The sequence below is a fragment of the Beta vulgaris genome, chromosome 4 (assembly GCF_026745355.1).
Source record: "Beta vulgaris subsp. vulgaris cultivar EL10 chromosome 4, EL10.2, whole genome shotgun sequence".
Taxonomy (NCBI): Eukaryota; Viridiplantae; Streptophyta; class Magnoliopsida; order Caryophyllales; family Amaranthaceae; genus Beta; species Beta vulgaris.
In genome coordinates this window covers 8482862-8503288 of record NC_079205.1, presented here as the reverse complement: position 1 = coordinate 8503288, position 20427 = coordinate 8482862, and the positions used below count along the sequence as shown (strand labels likewise).

General features: G+C 32.6%; 1 protein-coding gene, 1 long non-coding RNA gene and 1 pseudogene across 2 annotated transcripts; 1 reads left to right on the top strand and 2 right to left on the bottom strand.

Moving 5' to 3' along the window:
* The first annotated feature begins 3243 nt into the window (after positions 1 to 3243).
* Positions 3244 to 3621, top strand: LOC125496461 (uncharacterized). The gene has a single exon (XM_048641921.1). The coding sequence runs from the start codon at positions 3244 to 3246 to the stop codon at positions 3619 to 3621; it is 378 nt and encodes a 125-aa protein (XP_048497878.1).
* An 814-nt stretch (positions 3622 to 4435) lies between these two features.
* Positions 4436 to 5720, bottom strand: LOC130591047 (uncharacterized; annotated as a pseudogene).
* Positions 5721 to 5873: 153 nt separating this feature from the next.
* On the bottom strand, positions 5874 to 10527 carry LOC125496325 (uncharacterized). The gene is made up of 2 exons (XR_007272999.1): positions 9986 to 10527; positions 5874 to 6052 (listed from the first exon to the last, which is right to left on the bottom strand). It is a non-coding gene; the product is annotated as an uncharacterized LOC125496325 (long non-coding RNA).
* Between the last annotated feature and the right edge of the window lie 9900 nt (positions 10528 to 20427).

The window sequence follows — 20427 nt, the reverse complement described above, 5'->3', positions numbered from 1 at the left end:
TGTATTTTTTCCGCATATTTAAATTGCTCTCCTTCTCTTAGGGTCTAAAAATTAAACCCCTTTTCTTTGTATTCTCCATGTTGTTTATTTCGTTTGCAACATTGGGCTTAGCTCATCTTCTCACTTAATTATCCTTGTACCGCTACGTGTCTTCTAAACCAACAATAGTTTTCTTTTGTTTCTTTTCTTTATTTTCTTTTTATTCTCTCCTACACTCCTACTTAACAAGTGATTAAATCGAAATATTCTAAAAGTATAATATTTAACTCATATAACTTAACAGACGACACTAAAAGTATAATATTTAATTCATATAACTCAACGGACGACACTAAAAGTATTATATTAGAGGGTAAAGATGTGTATAAATAATAGACACTTATCAAATCCCCCCACACTTATCTTTTGGTCGTCCTTGATCAAACTACCACTAAAAGTAAACTAAATGCAATTTACCAACTAAATGTAAGATCTAATTCACCACCTCAAATTTCTTTATTGGAAATAACTAAATTAGATAAGTACAAAACAAGAAACTAGAACATTTTAAGCTAGTCACAAAACATTTAAAAAACGTAAGTAGTAATTCTATACTTTTGGCAATAAAAAATGTGATACTATCAAAACTCATAATACTTCATGGAATAATGGTTTTCTTTGCAACTCAAAGATAGCTAGCATGAGTTCACCCTTGTAAATACATCAAGTTCAATAGATAGACTCTCACAAATATAATTTAAATAATCTACTCTCATGTGTTTAGGGTTAAATAATATTCACTCAAACATGTAACCAAGTCGACTCTAAATGAAGTATTTTTATTTAAACTAGACTATCGTCTCAATTCTTCCACTTTAAGAGCGACAAAGATGCATAAAGATCAAAAGGGCTTGTAAAAGGTTATAATGTGGCTAAGGTTAAAGGGTAGGGATAATATTTAGGCATGTGGTGTTAAAAAACCAAGCTAAAGGGAGCAAAAAATATACATGACTTGTGAGATTTCAATCACAACAAACTCAATATATACAACAAACATCAAACTCCAACTCTTTTTTTTTATTTCATATTATTCATCATATCAACAATAAATGATAATGCAAATGTAACAATTCCTCATATAATCCATAGCATTTTCACCATTCTATAATCTTCAAACACTTTTTTTTTTTTTAATATTCTTCTGTTTTTCTTCTCAGAACAATTTTTTTTAATGTCATAACCCCTTTTTTTTTCCCAATTCTTTTCACAATATCATGATAAAAACTTACAATACAAACTCAACTTAATAACTCCCCTTAGCTAGACTTATGCAAAATATGTAGGAGGCCGCAGGTTTGTAATGTATGGTTAATAAAGAAATAAGGACTTTAAGGCTCAAAAGGGCTAAAGAATGGAAAATATTATATGAAAGAAAATTTCTGAGGCGAAAAAAATGAAACGAACGCCAAAATCATTTCTTCAAAGCACTTGTCACAAAAGTCTTAAAGAGTACCAAGTCAAGTCTAAGAGCCACACTTCAATGAGGAACTATCACACAAGAAAAAAGTAAAGACTGGTTCACATGTGTCAGTCTAATAGACTCAGAAACTCACAAGTTTTGATCTATCTATCTAGCCAACTTATTTAGAGAAGCAAGATCATTTTTCCAATTATATTATGAATCTCTCGAGTTCAACCATTCTTTTCAATTATACAAACATTAAAAAATCTTTTATTTAAAAAAACATATTAGTTTCAAAAACAAGTTAGATTAGAGTTTCTTATCAAACTTACTAATAGAAATTCCTTAGGAAATAAGAGGTGAAATTGCGGATAGCCTAGCAAACTAAAATCAGCTAAGGATATAGCTATTGGTTTCAATGTTTTATGTCTTTCAAGTACTCCCTGTTTTGTACCAACTACTAAGATACTTTATGATGAGTAATTTCTACTCGCTATGGAAGAAACTTGAAACCTAGAAGTTCCACTCACTCTGGTGATCTAATTTAATGCAAGCATCAATATAATTTTTTTTTTCTCGGAGTCGGCCTGAATTTTTCATGTTTCATTTAAATCAGGCTTTCTTGGAAAAAGGGCTTCTGATCGGGGAGGACTAAGGTCGGATCCAGACTGAATTGTCATCCCTCGATACATCATTTATTAAGAGTTATGGGAGGTAAGAGAATGGAAACAGAAAACAAAGAAAGATGGAAAAAAAAGACAACTAATAAATGTATGAGTTATGAATTATTAAAAATGGAAAAAGAATAGAAATGAAAAGGTATTAGGCTTGCGGATAGCCTAGAAAATTCAAATCAGCTAAGGATATAGCTATTAGCTAGTTTGAATGTTTTATGTCTTTCGAGTACTCCCTGTTTTGTACCAACTACTAAGATACTTTATGATGAGTAATTTCTACTCGTTATGGAAGAAACTTGAAACCTGGAAGTTCCACTCACTCTGGTGATATAATTTAATGCAAGCATCAGTTTAATTTTTTTTTCTCGGAGTCGTCCCGAATTTTTGATGTTTCATTTAAATCAGTCTTTCTTGAAAAAAGGGCTTTTGATCGGGGAGAACTAAGATCGGATCCAGACTGAGGCTATGTTCAGTTCACCTTATTTTTGCTTATTTCAGATCTAATCAGATCAGATCAGATCAGATCAGAAAAATTAAGTTCAGATCAGATCAGATCTGTCGGTTTTAAAACTTATGTTTACTATTAAATATCTTTCATTACATATTAGTAAAAATTATAATAATTGAATATTAATAAAGTACTCATTGAGACGAATCAAACAAGATCCCACATGACTATATTTTTTCTTATATATTGAGAGAAATCTAAAAGATAAGATCTTGTAATCAGATCAGTTCAGAAAAAATAAGTTCAGATCAGATCAGATCAGAAAAAATAAGTTCAGATCAGATCAGATAAGTTCAGATCAGAAAATTTCAGGTGAACTAAACATAGCCTGAATTGTCATCCCTCGATACAACATTTATTAAGAGTTATGGGGAAACAGAAAACAAAGAAAGATGGAAAAAAAAGACAACTAATAAATGTATGAGTTATGACTTATTAAAAATGGGGCGTTATGGCCAAAATGAAACCAGAAAAAAAAGAATAAAAATCAGTGTCATTCAAAATCTATGCTATAAATTGTGGAACCAAATTCACAAAAATAACAATCTCCAAGTGAAAAAATTCACAAAATGTCAAAATTGATGGGGTCATCTCTAGTATTCGTAGTCGTTATACTAATGGTAACCATCAACCTGTGCCCATTGCAAGCAGACCCAATTTCTATGGAAGTAAATCACAATGTCACGGTAGCTGAATCCGACATAACGTATGCTTCATCTCCTTCTAGAGACCCAGTATTGGCAATTTGTGCGTCGAGAATAACGTTAGACTGCGGCGTCGAGATTATTAGAAACGACGAATTCTTTACGGTTCATTTGGGGGATAAATGTTGTAGGCAGCTCATACGGATGGGTAAGACATGTAACGATTTGATTGTTCATGATCTGCTCTCTGATTTCGCTAAGTTTAAGAAACGATCTACTGAAATGCATCAAAGGAGTGATTATCTTTGGAACAAGTGCCTCAACGTCGGCACTTCCAATTCCTATACCTAGCAGAAATTGCTTTCAGGGCTTTGGAAGACTGGAAAGATGATAATCGATGTGGGGAATACAGTTGCAGAAATGCTACATGGTTAAAACTTAAAACTAGCTTTAATTTTTCTATACCGTACCGTACAGATGATATACAGAGGGCTAATATATAATATGTATGAGAAATTAACTAAATAAAGCTACTTCTAATATCCGTCCTAATTTAATATTTTATGAGAATCATTTTTATGTTGTAGCAAATGATTCGATCTCAGGCTATATATGGTATGTACTCATGTATAAATTATGTTGCCATTAAACATTCACTGATTAATCCTTATCACTTACTATTCCTACTTACTTATCAGGATATAGTGTCACATGCTCAACTAGTGCTTCACTTTTAAACTTGTTTATGTTTATGTTTTTTTTTTTTCCGAGGAAAACGTATGTTGGTTTCTTCAAAAATGGATTAAACTAGTTACGGAAAGAAATTAACCTAGTCATAATTAGGCTAATTCTCTTTTTAAAATTGGACTTACCATTATCTAATTTTAATTTTAAAATAGGCGATTTTTTACAAGACAAACTCTTGTTTTTTTTTCATAACTCTGCATTCACTTTTTTGCGGACCAATAGAAACATGTATGGCTACTAATAACGCTTACTATGCCTTTATACAAATTACTAGTTTTTGGACCTGTGCAAAAATGCACGGGAAGGGATTTACTTAATAAGACAAAATTTCCAATGAAACGAATAGTAGACAACAAATTTTCTAATGAAAGAATAAGTAAAAGTTATAATAACAAAAATTACAAAAATCTGTATGAAGTTATATATTTTGGAACACTTCCTTATAAAGAACATTTGTAGTTGTTTTGCACACATTATTCTCTTTATCACAAATAAGAATTTTAAGTCATTTATTGCTCGTGACTCGGGAAATAGCGACATATAACTGACCATGACTGAAAACAGGCCTTGGTAAATACAACCCGACATGCGACAATGATTGTCCTTGACTTTTGTTTATTGTCGTGGCAAAACACACAGTTAAAGGAAATTGCCGTCTTTGAAATCTGATACGAAATTTTGTTGAGTCAGACGGTGTTAGTGTCATTCGTGGGATGAATACCTTGTCACCAACATCGCTCCCCGAAATGACAGTAGCTTCGATAACTCAATTGCCTAAATGCTTCACTACCAGCCTCGTGCCATTACACAATCCAGATGTCTAATCAATATTACGAAGCAACATGATCGTTGCACCAACTTTTAACTTAATACTATGATTTGGTAGGCCCGAACACTTTATTGTGTCTAAGATTTCGGTAGAATATATATCATGAGCCCCTAAGTTCCCTTCATCTTTACTAATTGCATCACAACTCAAGTAAAATTCCTTATCACTTGGATTTGTGGACAACACATGATGATTTACCTTCTGAACTATTTCATTAGTTGGAGCTAAAATTGCTCTTTCTTGGAAGTATTTGGCTTCCCAAAGGTGATCAGTGAGTGAAGGGTATGTGATGGCGACAATTGATGATATGGGGTCATCTCCACCGTCTATAAGAATATCTTCAGTGATTTTAATATCGACTTCTCCATCATTGGGCCCTCCAGCTCTGCCATCACCAACACCCAGTATCCATTCTGAGAACACTAGTAGAATAAATGCTATTTGCTGCGGTTAAAAAGTGCCCTATTGCTGCGTTTTTGGGCGCGCAGCAATTAAGGGCGCAGCAATAGGTATTAATTATATTGCTGCGGTTTTAAACCGCAGCAATATTGACATTGCTGCGGTTTTTATGCCAAACCGCAGCAATATATTTATTTTAAATCAGATTTAGAAAGCATATTGCTGCGGTTTTTAGGTAAAACCACAGCAATATGCTATATTTAATAATAAAAAATAGACATATTGTAACAGCCCGGACTCTTCCGACCAGCTTACAGAGGATTAAGCACAGCGAAAGAGACTTTGGTCGAGATAACCCGAACTATTACCATCACACTCACCGAACTACATCGGAGAGTATGGAACTCAATTGCTAACTTTATTCAAATTTATTAATTATTGCAACTATGCTCTGATTCTCAGACTTTATTCCCATAAATGTCTACGGAAAATCCAGCAGAATTTCCTTTGAAAATAGGACAACGCTAAAGCGAAGAATAATATGAACCTATTACAATTTCAATAAATAAAATATTTCCAAATCCCAGAACTCATCAACCTTAACGCTTTCGCGGAGCAACAACCAATAGAGAATCAGGAGCACTAACGACTCTTAAATACAAAGAATTAAAACAAAAGTTTGATATAACTAACTATTACAAGTTAAGCGCCCTCACTTTGGTAACAACTAACATAATACACCATCTCGTATCAGCTTCAACTTGCAAAAGATTAACTCACGGCTTCAACCTGAAACATTTAAGGAAACTGCCACCCACCAAGTGACAGGCCGCAAAAATGACAAAACAACATACACACATCAGCAAAGCTAAGTACTAAACCCGTAAATAAGAGTAAACATGCTTTGGTGGCTTTTACTTAAAACGACTCAGCAGTCAACATAATCACATTGTCATAACATGCATCACATCAACTTATGTTGACAACATACTTATACATCTTTATCTAATTGTTCATTTTCTACTACTTCGTCGTTCACATAACAGCAAACCCAACAACGTGACTTCAAACAATCTACAGACACATATCTCATATAAAAACTAATTAGTCAACCTTTCAACATATCACGATCCCTTATAAGGAATCTGGGTTTACCTACTTTGATATAAGTAATATACTTTATTTCCTTTAATTGATTTCTTATCAGAAATCCAAACTTATGTTTTCATACTGTATCAATCATTCCCTTTCAGTGGATAAAGTTGGTTAAGCGTTGGGATTCGCAAGAAGGGAAAGTAAGTAACATACTTACAATTAAACTTTATTTACTCTTTGCTTATTTTATTTCATGAAAACATCAACTTTTTTTCCATAATAAATCTACATGAAAATGAGTGCAGAAACTGTCAGAATTGGGGAAAGGAGCACGAGCCTCCCTAAATCAACTTCACAGATGTGGTTCGAATAGCTTCGTGAACAAGCAAGCTGATTATGTATGAATCGTGAATATAATAGGTTTTTATATATTTCATATTTAGGATGAATTAGGCCTTTCACTTATATTTTTCTTGAATAATATGAATGTTTCGGCTTCTTTATGGAAAAATATGAATGTTTGACATCTTTCTTGCTGATTTTTTTTTAAATTTTTTATATTAATAAAAATAATAGGAAGATGAGCATGGAGAAAAAATGAGCTTGTTAGCTCTTTGGAAAAAAACTCATATGGGCAAGGATGGAGGCTATCTACCCGAGACAGTAACAGCAGATTTTGTGGTATAAGTACATATTAGAATGACTTTTTAAGCTTGCTTCCTTTGAATGTAAAATAATACTTATTTAATTTTATATGTTAATTATATGTGTAGGATGATGCATATGCCAAGTTGGAATCATTGAAACAAGCATACCCTTCTAAGTCTGACTTAGAACTCGAAGATGAAGCCTTTGAGCACACCATGTACGGTGGAGTGATTCCAGAACGTCCGTAGGCTATGGACTTGGAGTTCAAAAGGGCGACATTTACGGTGTGCATGGTGTTCTGAATAAGCAAAAGTTCGAAAGAGGACTGTGGTTGTGGAGAAGGATTAAGAAGAATTTTCCGTTCTTAAGAAGGAAAATAGCTTGTTGAAAGCCCAAGTTCAAGAGAACAACTCTCTACTCAAAACGCTAGTTGGACAATTTTCTCGACTAGTAGGTAAAGTTCGTAACGGAGAGGCTTCAATGCACCTTTTAGATTGTGCACAAGCAGTCTTGGAAGTGACAAACCAAAAGGTATGCTCATATATGCTCTATTGTTGCTGTTGTGATGCTTCTAGAATTATCAGCCTACAGTCCACTGAACAAGCTAACTCACCTAACAACCTCAGTTAAACTACCTTAATTTTCTAGTAGCTTGCTTTTCCATTGAACTGTAATAAATGGAAGGATAGAGAGAAAAAGGACTTCAGATATATGTATGAGCATGCCTTTTGTAATTGGAGACACTTGTCTGCCAATCAATTAAACCAGCTTATACTTTCTGACCTCCTGTTCTAACTGCGGGCTTTATTTCTTCTGCCAATCAGAATTCCTCCTCATCTCTTACATTAAACAATCTGATCCAGTCTCTAGCAGATCTTTCTTGGGATACTTTTGCATGTGTATGGCTACTGGACTGTTGTTTTCTGAAGCACTTTGTCAAGAAGTGAGGATTAAAAGCTTCCACTGATTTAAATTTTTATGAATTGGATATTGGAAATTGTTGGTTAGAATGGTTACACAGTATTGACTTCTCCTCCTCTTTCCTAGAAGTATTTTATTTCCAACCATTATTTACTTATTAGAATTTCACAAATTGTCATAGAGATTAAAGAACAATAAAAATTGGTGAAAAACATATTCGCAATTTACTTCATGCTGTGAATCGAGTAATTCCAACTGGAAAATTGTTCCAAACAGAATTTATGCCACATAAGGATTATTATCTTCTTTTACATTATTTTTGTACTAATGTTGACTAGTAATAAGAGTAATAGTAATACCTCGTTTTTTTTTTTGCAACGATTAGACATTTTTGTTATACTTTCGAAGTAAAATTATGCTCCACTACTCTGGTTGTGTTGCCCTTACTTGATTATGTGGTCTGTAGGTGATAAAAACGGAAATAACATAACAATGTGGTTAAAAGTCAAGTTAGCATCAATGGATTAGAATATTTGATCTATTTGTAACATAGAGTCAGAGACACTATAGAACTACTAGGCGGTTGTTTTAAAAAAATATATAATGAACCTAGTTCATATTAGATTTCGTGTGAACTTAATGTTAGTATGTGTGATTATATATAAGTGAAACCGGTGATTATTTGGTAATGTTAGCAACTAGCTATAAGTTGATAACCAATGTTTCTTGTGAATGTAGTATGGTCCCTGCACTAATGAAAAGTTAGAAGCTTCCACTGTATGCGTTGGCTTCATTTCTTGTTTTGGCTTTTTTACCTGTAGATGATGTCATAGCTAGTTGTTGTTCCACATATGCGTTGACTTCATTTCTTAGTTCTCACTACCACTCTCATTTCTTGAAGAAGAAAAAATATAATGTGGGTTGTTAATGTTGAATTATTAGTTCATAGTGTATTGTTTCAAACTTTCAATGATCATAGTTAAGGAAGAAAATAGAATGTGGGTTGTTTTGTCATCAGGGTAAATTATTTAGCTCGTGTTACCTATTTTTTGGGATATATTACATGTGCTAATTAATATTTTGGTCTTATTTTTCATCTTTTGAAGGTACTCGAAAATAATAATAAAAGTCCAACAGATCAAGAACAAGAGGACACTACTTGAGGCTTCAAATTGGCTACCATCATTATTTTGCTACATCTTAGTATTAATTAGTTAGTTTTGTAAGCTACAATTACATTTTTAGTGTGTTTTAATTTTGTGGTATTTTTAGTAACATATTAGTTATGAAGTATTATTGATGAACGTGTGTAGGAATTTTAATTGTACGAACTACGTTTATGATTTATGATCAGATATACATTGTTCGAAGTATTTTTATGTAATCTTCAAGTTCCATTGTTGACTTTATATTCTAAGTTATAATATATTATATTATTACTGTATTATTATATATAATTATTTGTTAATTAATTAATTATGAAAAACGTATCAAAAGAGTCCATAGAAAATCTAGACGCTTTTCCTTGTCAAAAACTTATGACAAATATAAGAATAATTTTCCAGCCAAATTTCTCTCAACACTAAAAAGCGTCGTGACTAATTGTAGTCGACAAAAAGCGTCTCAAATTAGGACACTTTAAAGCATTTATAAATTAATTGATGGCACCTCCACTAACCAATGTGGCGACGCCTATATAGGTAAGGGGGACGCTGTACAGCGTCGCCAATGGCGACGCTTTTTGGTGACGCGAATTGCCGACTGATTCTGCTCGACGCTTTTTGGCAGCGTCGAGAGCAAATTTCGCGACGCTTTTAAGCGTCGCCAATTGGGCCAAAAAGCGTCGCGATAACACTCCTTTTGTAGTAGTGACAATACAACACAACAACAATAACACAACAACAACACCACTGCCAATCTGCCACAATAACAACTTATCAACAATACCCTTGGGTTTTTAATTTAAATAAACAACATTGATTCAACATAATTATTCACATAATCAACATAGTAAGGAAATTATAAACTTCAATTAGAACAAACCCATTTAAAAGAGAGGTAAAAAGAGGTTAGTACCTCTGCTCTTGTGAGCAGCGAAGAACAGAGGAGGAAAGGGTTCGAAGCTTCGGTGCACGGTGGCAGAACCTACGAGCGGCCGTTCGTCGACAAGACCGCGCAGCAACAAGACACTCCACGCAACGAACAGGGCACGAACACGACGAGAAGAAGAGAGAGAAGTAAACCGCTGCAGAACAGCGCAGCTCCGACGAGCTTCAAGAATGCCGGCGAGGAGAGGCGCAACTCCGGCGAGCATAATTCGGCGACGAGGCGCGACACGGCAACAAGCGTAACAGGGGATGAGAGAGAGAAATTAGGAATTGAGGTTATTGGGTTTTCTCAATAATCTCCAATTATAATCCTAAAATGAGATGAAGGCGTCATAATCTAAGTGAGTAATTTCTACAGCTCTAAGTTGAGAATTTGTTGGCAATGTTAGAGGAAGCCACAAAGAAACGAATAGGTGAAGATGAGATGAAGTTGTGGCTTGATTTGGTGAAGACACGAAAAAGAAAGAAGGCACGAGAGAGAGAAATAAGAAAATGGGATTTCCTTCTTAATAGAACTCTTAATAAGATACTAAAACTCTAAATAAACTAACATTATAATTTAAGATAGAGATTTAATGAAATGAAAGAAACAACTAAATTAAGCTAGAATAATTAGGCTAGCAAAATAACTAACTTATGATTAAAAGCACATAAAAATATTACTTACAAAGTATAATAAATGTATATTATCATCAATAAAATAATAAAAGATTGCTAGCAAATATAATATTAATATTTCTACTTAAATAAAATAAGAGTATTCGGAAAATAATTAACTTAGTAATTATGATTAGCTTTTAATAAACGTTTTCAAGAACAAGCCTGTTACACATATTGCTGCGGTTTTTTAAGTAAAACCGCAGCAATAGGGTCTGTACAGGTAAAAAAAAAGTTTTTATTTTTTTGTATTTTGCCATCAAATTTGAAAGACAAAAAGGTTAAAAGCAAATAAAACAGAACTTATTGAAACTAATAACAAAAAATTATTACACAAAATTCAAAGACATAAAAAATTCAAATTGAAATATATTATTACATTATATTTAAGACAGAATATAAAAAACCAAAATTATAGTAACTAAAAAAACAGCAAAAATATTTAAGGCAAATTATAGAAAACCAAAATCATACAACTCATCAAAAGTAGTATTCTGATACACAAATAATTACTAAACTATTGCTGTAGAATAACAACACAAAACTAATCGAACCTAACCAGCTATATATTCAATAAAAATAATATTTTACAAACCCACCACATGAAAACAACATTACAGAGTTAACAAAAAATTAAAAATTAAATATGAAAGAAAAAATGGAAAATATGAGGAGAGTGGCTTCTTATTCGCTCACAGAGAATGGAAAATGAAAAAACAGCATTATAGAGAATTAACACAAAACTAATCAATATTAGCTTGGCGGCTTCGTCGGCATCTCGTTTCGTTCACTTCGAAGATCTGGCGAACGAAAATCAACGCCGGTGGGAGATCTGGAGAACGAAACCAAAACCAAAACAAAAATCAAAAACAAAAACGAAAAAATAGATCTGGATAACGAAAATCAAAAACAAAAACGAATAGATAGATTTGAGATATGGAAAACTAAAATCAAGATCAAAAACGAAAATAAAACACGAAAATAAAAAACGAAAAAACAGATCTGAGAACGAAAATCAAAAAGAAAAACGAAAATAAAAACCAAAAAAACGAAAAAACAGATTGGAGATCCGGAGAACGAAAATCAAAAACGAAAATCAAAAAATAAAAACGAAAAAAAAATAAACAGATCTGGAGAACGACGGAAAAAACCTTGTTACTCGTGGCGAAGATTGAGACCGACGAAAATGGACGGTGGAAAGAATTAACGAACGGTGGATAAATGGCGCCGGTGAGAGGTAAGAGGAGAGAGGTGAGAGAGGAGAGAGGGTGAGAGAGGAGAGAGGAGAGAGGAGATGAATATATGGCGTGTGAGAGAGTGGTGAGGAGATAGAGTATATGGGATAAAAGTCTAAAGCGGCTCAGAGAGAGAGATAAGTAAAGGGTGAAAAAACCCTAAATGGCTGAAAAAGTGAGATGGGTAGAAGTAAGAGAAGCGGTTTATTTAATTTTAAAGGTATTGCTGCGGTTTTTTTAAAGAACCGCAGCAATATATTAAAATAATGTTTTTTAATATATTGCTGTGGTTTTTGCCGGAAACCGCAGCAATATATCCTGGTCAAAAAGTCAACATTTTTCATAAAATATTTGTTGATACCATATTGCTGCGGTTTTTGGCCGAAACCGCAACAATATCTTTATTTTATATTTTTCTTTTTCTTTTTACGTGATATATTGCTGCGTATGGGCAAAACCGCAGCAATATCACCGCAGCAAATAGCATTTATTCTACTAGTGGAAGTCCCTTATTTCATTAGCATAGACGAAGAAGAACATGATTGAAGTCTCATATTGCGTGTAAGCTTAAAAACCTTACATGAATACCATAGAAACAAAGAGTTTAAGGTCGCAAATACTATGTCTTGCCTTGTACCCTTGGGTATAATAGGCAAAATCTATCTTAAATCACCACCAAATAGAGATGTAAATGGATCGGGTTCGGGGCGGGTGGAGCGTCACCCGCATCCATCACCCGCATCCACCCACTTCACCCGATCCATCCATCTCCCGCATCCATCTCCACCTAAATCCATCCATCCATTTGTAACCGGGTGAAACGGATGGATCGGGTGATTAACGGGTGGAATCAAATAGTATTAGGAGAAGAAAGAAAAATTACTAACAAGGCACCAAACACAACAACTTTACCTCCAAATGATCGATGCAAATTATCTCGATCAACAGCTTGCATAGACTTCACAAGGTAATTAGTGAGGTGGTCAATCAAGCCCAATCTGGGTTCATCCCAGGGAGACATATTACAAACAATATTATATTAGCTACAGAGCTAATCAGAGGTTATGGGAGAACTCAAATTTCTCCTAGATGTGTAATCAAGGTGGATATTAGAAAAGCCTATGATTCTATGGAGTGGTCTTTCCTTGAGACCATGTTATGGGAGTTAGGCTTTCCTCACAAGTGCATTAGGTGGATAATGGCTTGTGTTAAAAGTGTTTCATATTTATTGTTAATCAATGGTATTCCCACTAAGGCTTTTAAAGCAAAAAAAGGATTGAGACAGGGAGACCCTTTCTCACCTTTTCTGTTTGAAATTTGCATGGATTACTTGAGTAGGTGCTTGGGGAGACTCAAGTTAAACCCTGACTTCAATTTTCACCCTAAGTGTGAAAAAAATCATCTTACTTATTTAATGTTTGCAGATGATCTACTCTTATTTGCTAGAGCTGATATGAGTTCCGTTGTTAAAATCATGAATGTTTTGCAAGCTTTCTCTCAAGCTTCAGGCCTTTCTGCTAGTATAGAGAAAAGTAGTATATATGTGGCAGGAGTTTCACAAGCAAAAGCTGCAAACTTGGGTGATATTGTTCAATTGCCAGTAGGAGTGCTCCCATTCAAATATCTGGGAGTTCCTTTAACTTCTAGGAAATTAAACTTTGCTCAATGTAGACCTTTGATTGAGAAAATAACTGAGAGAGCACAAAGCTAGATGGCTCACCTTCTCTCTTATGCTGGAAGATTACAATTGATCAGAACCATATTGAGTAGTATGCAAAACTACTGGGGACATATATTTCCTCTCTCAAAAAAAGTAATTAAGGCTGTTGAGAGAATATGTTGCAGATTCTTATGGACAGGTGCTGTCAATCCCTCTAATAAAGCTCTTGTGGCCTGGGCTCAGTTCTATAAGCCAAAGAAAGCTGGAGGTTGGAATATGATAGTATGCAGTTATAGAACAAGGCAGCTATTTCGAAGCTCTTGTGGGCTCTAGCCTTCAAGTCTAATAAATTGTGGGTGAGATGGGTAAATGCATACTATATCAAAAGGGGGTCTATAAATAGTGTTACTATCACTAGTAACACTTATTGGCTTCTTAGGAAGATAATAGACAGCAGAGAACTATTGAATGATCTTAGAGGCTAGGATGATGTGGTTAGGTAGGGTCAATATAGCATTAAAGTTGTGTATAACATGCTTCTGGGCAATGCAGAGACAGTTGAATGGAGGAGGCTTATAAGTAACAACAAGGCTACTCCAAAAAGCAAATTCATATTATGGCTTACATTCCAAAATAGGCTATATACCACTGATAGATTGATTCACTGGAACATTCAATGCAACAGAACTTGTTACTTGTGTGAGAGAGATTTGGAATCAGTTAGCCACTTATTCTTCCAATGTGAGTATGCTGATAATGTTTGGAGACCATTGCTTCAATTATTAGGGATAAATAGACATGGTCAGGGGTTTCAAGTGGAAAGTCAAATTGCACCTTCAAAGGCTCACAGTAGGAGCAGAAAATCAAGACTATATGTCAATTTGTTCACAGAGGCAGTATACATGATATCGCTCAATTGTAACAAGAAATTGTTTAGTGGAGTTTGTTTGCCATCACCCCATGTAGTCAAAGAAATTGTATTCAAAGTAGCTGGGAGAAGTGATACTAGAGATAGGGAATTGTTACTATTCTAGTTTTTTTGACTTACTTTGTTCCTCTCTTATTGAGTTGAATTGAAAGTATTGTAGCTTGGTGTGTTATCTCTTTTTTTTGGTAGCCAATAAAAATTTTGAATTGCCGAAAAAAAAATCATAAAATCATAATTTTAAATAGTATTCTCAATTTACACAATGTATATATTCGGCTAAAAATGGGAGGCCAAAAAATCACGCTATCTATCTATATAAGGCTGACATTCCGACTAAAATTACTTTGCAAATTGAAATTTTGCGTTATTAACTTTGATTACAATAGCATAAAGTTTGAATCATCTAATTAAAGAGGCATTGAAATTCCTTTTAGTTTATTAGTGACTCTGATAACGTTAATCTAATAAGTATTCGAATTCATTTTGGTGTAATAGTACCTTATTTCCTATTTAACCTAACACTTTTCTTTTTAGCCATTTCTTTTGAATCTAACATTGGTTTCTTTTTCATTTTTTAATCTAATAAGTAGTCCCAACATAAACCAGGTTTATATGCATCATCTCTCCATCAAACAAGTACACACCTCACATTATCACACCATCAAGGACCAAAGTAGATGAACAAAAGTACAAAACACAATAAAGTACTCTCAAACTTTCCCTCTCCTCTTTTCCTTTTTGCCCCTTCTTCTCCTTCTCATTATGAAATTATTATGCAAAAAGCCAATCTTTTTTTAGTAACAAAAATTTAGTTCGAACAAAACCAGTTTTTAGAGTTACAAAAAATGAGTTTCTACTGATTTCCTTACATAACTAACAAGTTTTTTTACCTATACATAATGCACGGGAAGTTTTTGTTTAATAAGATTATCAATCCAAATACTAAATCATAAATTCTGATATCATAGATAAAAAATCAATCTTCATGTGCAAGTGTTAATACTGTAAGAGTTCGGGCTAGCTTTTGTAGTTATTATCGTGGTGTATACCAATTTTTTTTTTTTTAAATGTTGATTCAAAAAGTTATCACCCTGCCTACGTATTGCTTGTACGACCAGTGGCACTTAGTTGTTCAACCGTTTTCACTCCCACTTCTTGTTGTCCCACTACAACTCCCTCTATTGTTGTCTTACACCGCTGCTACTACCTTGCACCAGACCACCACTACAATATACACTTCGTGAAGGTTTTGAAATAATTTGTCCGTTAATATACACTTTGATATGAAGAATCGTAAAAAAATAATTTCTACAAAAATAATTTCGATTAATATAAAGAATTAATATAGTCATGAAAGATTTGTTTCAAAATTTTGTTGTCTATACGTAGTTTTTACTAATATGTATTAATAATAATACTATTAAAATTAATGCATTGGATACTCTGAAAGCAAGATGTTGCATTAATTGTGTAGCAGACCAAGTATTATTTACATAGAAATATCTAAATACTAAACGTGTAAATCACAACTATTATTATGAAATAGAAAATTGTTATTTACATCAAAACATGTATATATCAATATGTACCATAAGTATGTTCATTCTATTTTCGCCAGAAATTTTATTACTTTATGTTCAATATTTTTTCCCACTTGTTGTGCTTATCGAGCTAATTAAAAAATAAACCTAATTATTAAATTTGTCTAGTCAATTTTTGATGTGTAAATGCTTTTATATCTACTATATATAGAGATTAAAATTTTAATTAGTATTCTCAATTTACAAAATGTATATATTCGGCTAAATATGGAAGGCCAAAAAATCACGCTATTTATCTATATAAGGCTGAAAATCGACTAAAATTACTTTGCAAAATCGAAATTTTGTGTTATTAACTTTGATCACAATAGCATAAAGTTTGAATCATCTAATTAACGAGGCGGTGAAATTCCTTTTAGTTTATTAGTCATTCCGATAACGTTAATCTAATAAGTATTCAAATTTATTTTAGTCTAATAGTACCTTATTTCCTATTTAATATAACACTTTTCTTTTTATTAGCCATTTCTTTTGAATCTACGCATTGGTTGCTTTTTCATTTTTTTATTGAAACTTGTCCCTTTTACTTTCTTCTCTTTCTTCATCCGTGTGACCCCCTTTCTAATTTTATAAACCACCTTAAATTTATCCCTCCACCTTTTTAGTTTTTCTCTCTCATTTTTAGACTTAATATGTGGTTCTCCCTAAAGTAAAGTGATTAATTAAAAGGGAGCAAAGGTCACGAAATAGGTGCCGCTAAAACAAGTACGCAACTTTCTTTATTAACCCAAATTAATTTTTGCCTTATTGGATACACTTCATTTCATTATATTTTATGATAAAATTAATATTTTTGTGAGGAACATACTGAAAGATAGACCTCCTTTTAATTTTCCTTTTCTTTAAACTTAAATTTCAAGTATAGATTATGGTAACATTAGTTAATTAGGTTTTAATTTTCAATTTTTTAAAATCTTGAGTAAAATTATATTGAGCCTTCAAATTTATATTACACGCGTGACAATAATCAAAATAGTAAAAAAAAAAATTATTATGCATTAATGCTCACCAAATATAGATGACTAAAACTTCAAATCTAAATTGTGGATGCTTAACATGTGGCAAAAATTTTATTGCTTTATAGCGCAAAAAAATTCAGAATAAGTTTGCTTACCTTTAGGGTTTTATCAATTTTAGCTTTTTCCTCTCAAAAAGTGAGGAGATAATGCAAACGTGGAATAGGAGCAATTTTTTTTAATGGGAAGCAAATAGAAAGATATGTGATTTAGGAAGGTATTTCAAGATTTTAACAACAACGAAAATAATGGAATATGTAGTTCTTTTCTTTTTATTAATTGGGTATTACTAATTCAAATTGCACGAGTTCTATTTGTGTGGGGAAGAAGTTCTTTCACTGCAATCTGTAAATAATCTCTATGTGTTTATATGTGTCAGCTATATGTAGTTTAACTCCAGCTGCACCTACATCATTGTGTATCCGGGTCTACCATCCAAGATTTGCTTATTAATAAGTGGATATTAGATTTAAATTGATCTTAATAAGTTAATATAGGAAAGAAAAATGTAGCTAACATACCTCAATAAATCTCTTAATGTACTCATTATATATATCGAACCCAAAATGAAATTTTTTTTCCCATTAATTAGATGCGTAACATAATATATTTTGGGTGTAACATGTTACACCATAACTTACTGTGTAACAAAATCTCACACGTATATAACGACATAAGACTCTAAAAAATGATGACATAACTATTCAAATAAGTTTCTTTTTACAAAAAAAAAAAGATTGATTTTTTGATTGTTATATGCTATAATAGTTACACCCAATAATTTGTGAAAAGTATATCAATTTTTAAGGACAAACCACTAGTCACATAACCTTCTAAAAACAATCCAATGTTTCACGTACAATAAATCTATTTGCACCAAAATAGGAAAAGAAATATATATAATCAACAAGGAGAATAATTCGGATAAAAATTTTGAAAAAAGTATTTGAAAAGCTCTTCGCAGTGTAAGAGCGATACACTTGTAATTAATCTTTGGATCTAAATATTCAAAGAATGGAGAACTATTCCTTCTCTAAATTTGGAACCTTTCTTTTTATAGAGAACTAATTATAGAACTATATACTCTTTAAAAAAGTGTATTACTATCTCTCTGATTTGAATCAAGAAAACTACATACAATTATCAAGCTTTCTCATTTGAGCTCGAGTAAAAAAGAAAAGATAAAGAGAGGAAAGAGTTTAAGGTAGACGATAAGAAAATCAAATATACATAATTTTAATAATGAAAATTCTAAAGCTTTTAAATTATTTTTTTTTTCACTAGTTCTTCTTTCTTCATTGCAGCAAGTACCTATCTTTGCTTACCCTAAGGTAAGTTCTCAATCTGGCCATCTTAATTTCTTAATGATAAACATGATTTTATTAATCATAAATCATTTAAAAACAAAATTATTCTACTTAAATTAGTTGTCACATTACTAATTTACTCCATTTGTTTCCTAAAGATCTTATCTCTTTCCGTTTAAGTGCGTTTTCAAAAGATCTTCGCTCTTTTACTTTATTCCTTATTTGGAATTTGTTTTTCCCTTTTTACCCTCTCATGTCCATATCATATGGTCCACCATTACATTATTAATTCAATTTTACTACCTTTCTCTCTCCTACTTTAACCCCTTTTTATTTGTTTATTTATTTTAACCCCTCTCTTCCTACTTTACCCATCCCACATCCCACACAACTAGATCCTCCTTGGTATTTGTAGGAACAGTAACAAGGAAGATTTTTAGGAAACGGAGGAGTAAATTACAATTATCAATGTGACTATGAAATCCATATACCCCTAAAAGAAATGAAATCCATATAATAAGGTTAGTATATATTGAAAATGTTGATTGTAATTTTGTTGATATTTTTCATATGTAGCACTACATTATCTACTTAGGATCTCACCATGCGGAACCTCGTTTATCATCTAGTTCTGAAATTATTACAAACTCGCACCATGAATTGATTTCCTCAGTATTAAGGAGGTATGAGATACAACTTCTTAAATATATGTTTCTTATTACTTCTTTTATATGTTTTTTATTACTTCTTTAATTTCTCTTTTTCTTAATGAGTACATTTATATTTATATTCATGAATCTATGTAACAGTGATTCTAATCCTTCCGAAAGGATGATATATTCTTATAACAAGATTTTTAATGGCTTCGCTGCAACTTTAAATGAAGAGGAGGCCAATGAACTTGCAAGTAAGACATATGATACAGATTAATATTAATGTTTTTGTTCAAATTTAGCTGTCTTAATTAGTTCACCACGCTCGCTCGCGTTTTGTTCTCATTTCTTGGTTAACATTAAAGTTTTATTAGGAATATTACAGATAGTAAAATGATGATAATAACTTTAGCAATATATTATTATCTTAGGAATACTTTCAATAAGTATATAATTAGTATTAGGAATCTATATTACTTTATTATCCGTAACATTCCTAATAAAGTTCAAGAGAAATTATTTACCATGCTTAATAGAGGTGTCCGAAAATACCCTAACCGAGTTACTTGATCCAAAAGAGGCACGATAAGGGTTAGGCAATAGACCCCATTTTTATATTTATAGACTACTAGGGTACCCAAATTATTATTTTTGTGTTACTTCAGTGCTCCCCACTTGATCAATTATTCCTCAATTCTCATTAGGGGTGCGTTCGGCTGTGAGGAAAGTCTTTTTTAGGAAAATTATTTCCCTCTATTTGCTTTGGTGGGATCAACAAAGGGAAATTATGGGTTAAACTTCATTGTCCAAGGGTAGAAAATTACTTTCCCTAGGGAGGCAAGGGAAGCCACACTTTCCCCCACTCTATTAAACAATAACACAACATAAACACAGGAAAATAAGTTCAAAGGAAAGTCACAACCAAAAAATTAAAGGAAAATTAGAATGATTGAGTTTTTCGCTAGATGTTGGAAATATTTTCTATCCAACCACACACCCTAGGTTTTTATTTTAATTAGCTTTCACACTCAACTTCTATTTTCTTCAATAATTATTTTCGCTTTAATCTTCAATTATTCAAGAATGATTGGTTTTGTAACATAATGGATAATTTTGTTCAGCCAAAAATATGAGATTACTTACCTCAATTTTATGTTTTAGTGGTGTGGTTCATCACAAAGTGTCGATAAGAAATTGAAGATGCAAAATTGTTTTTTATTTTGACATCAGCTGAAACAAAATAACTAAGAGATAGGCAAAATAGTAGCTAGAGAAACTAAATGGAGAACTAAAGTTAAACCAATGTTGTGCGACAATATGTGCTTGTTAACCTCAAAGGAGGTTCTTGGAAGG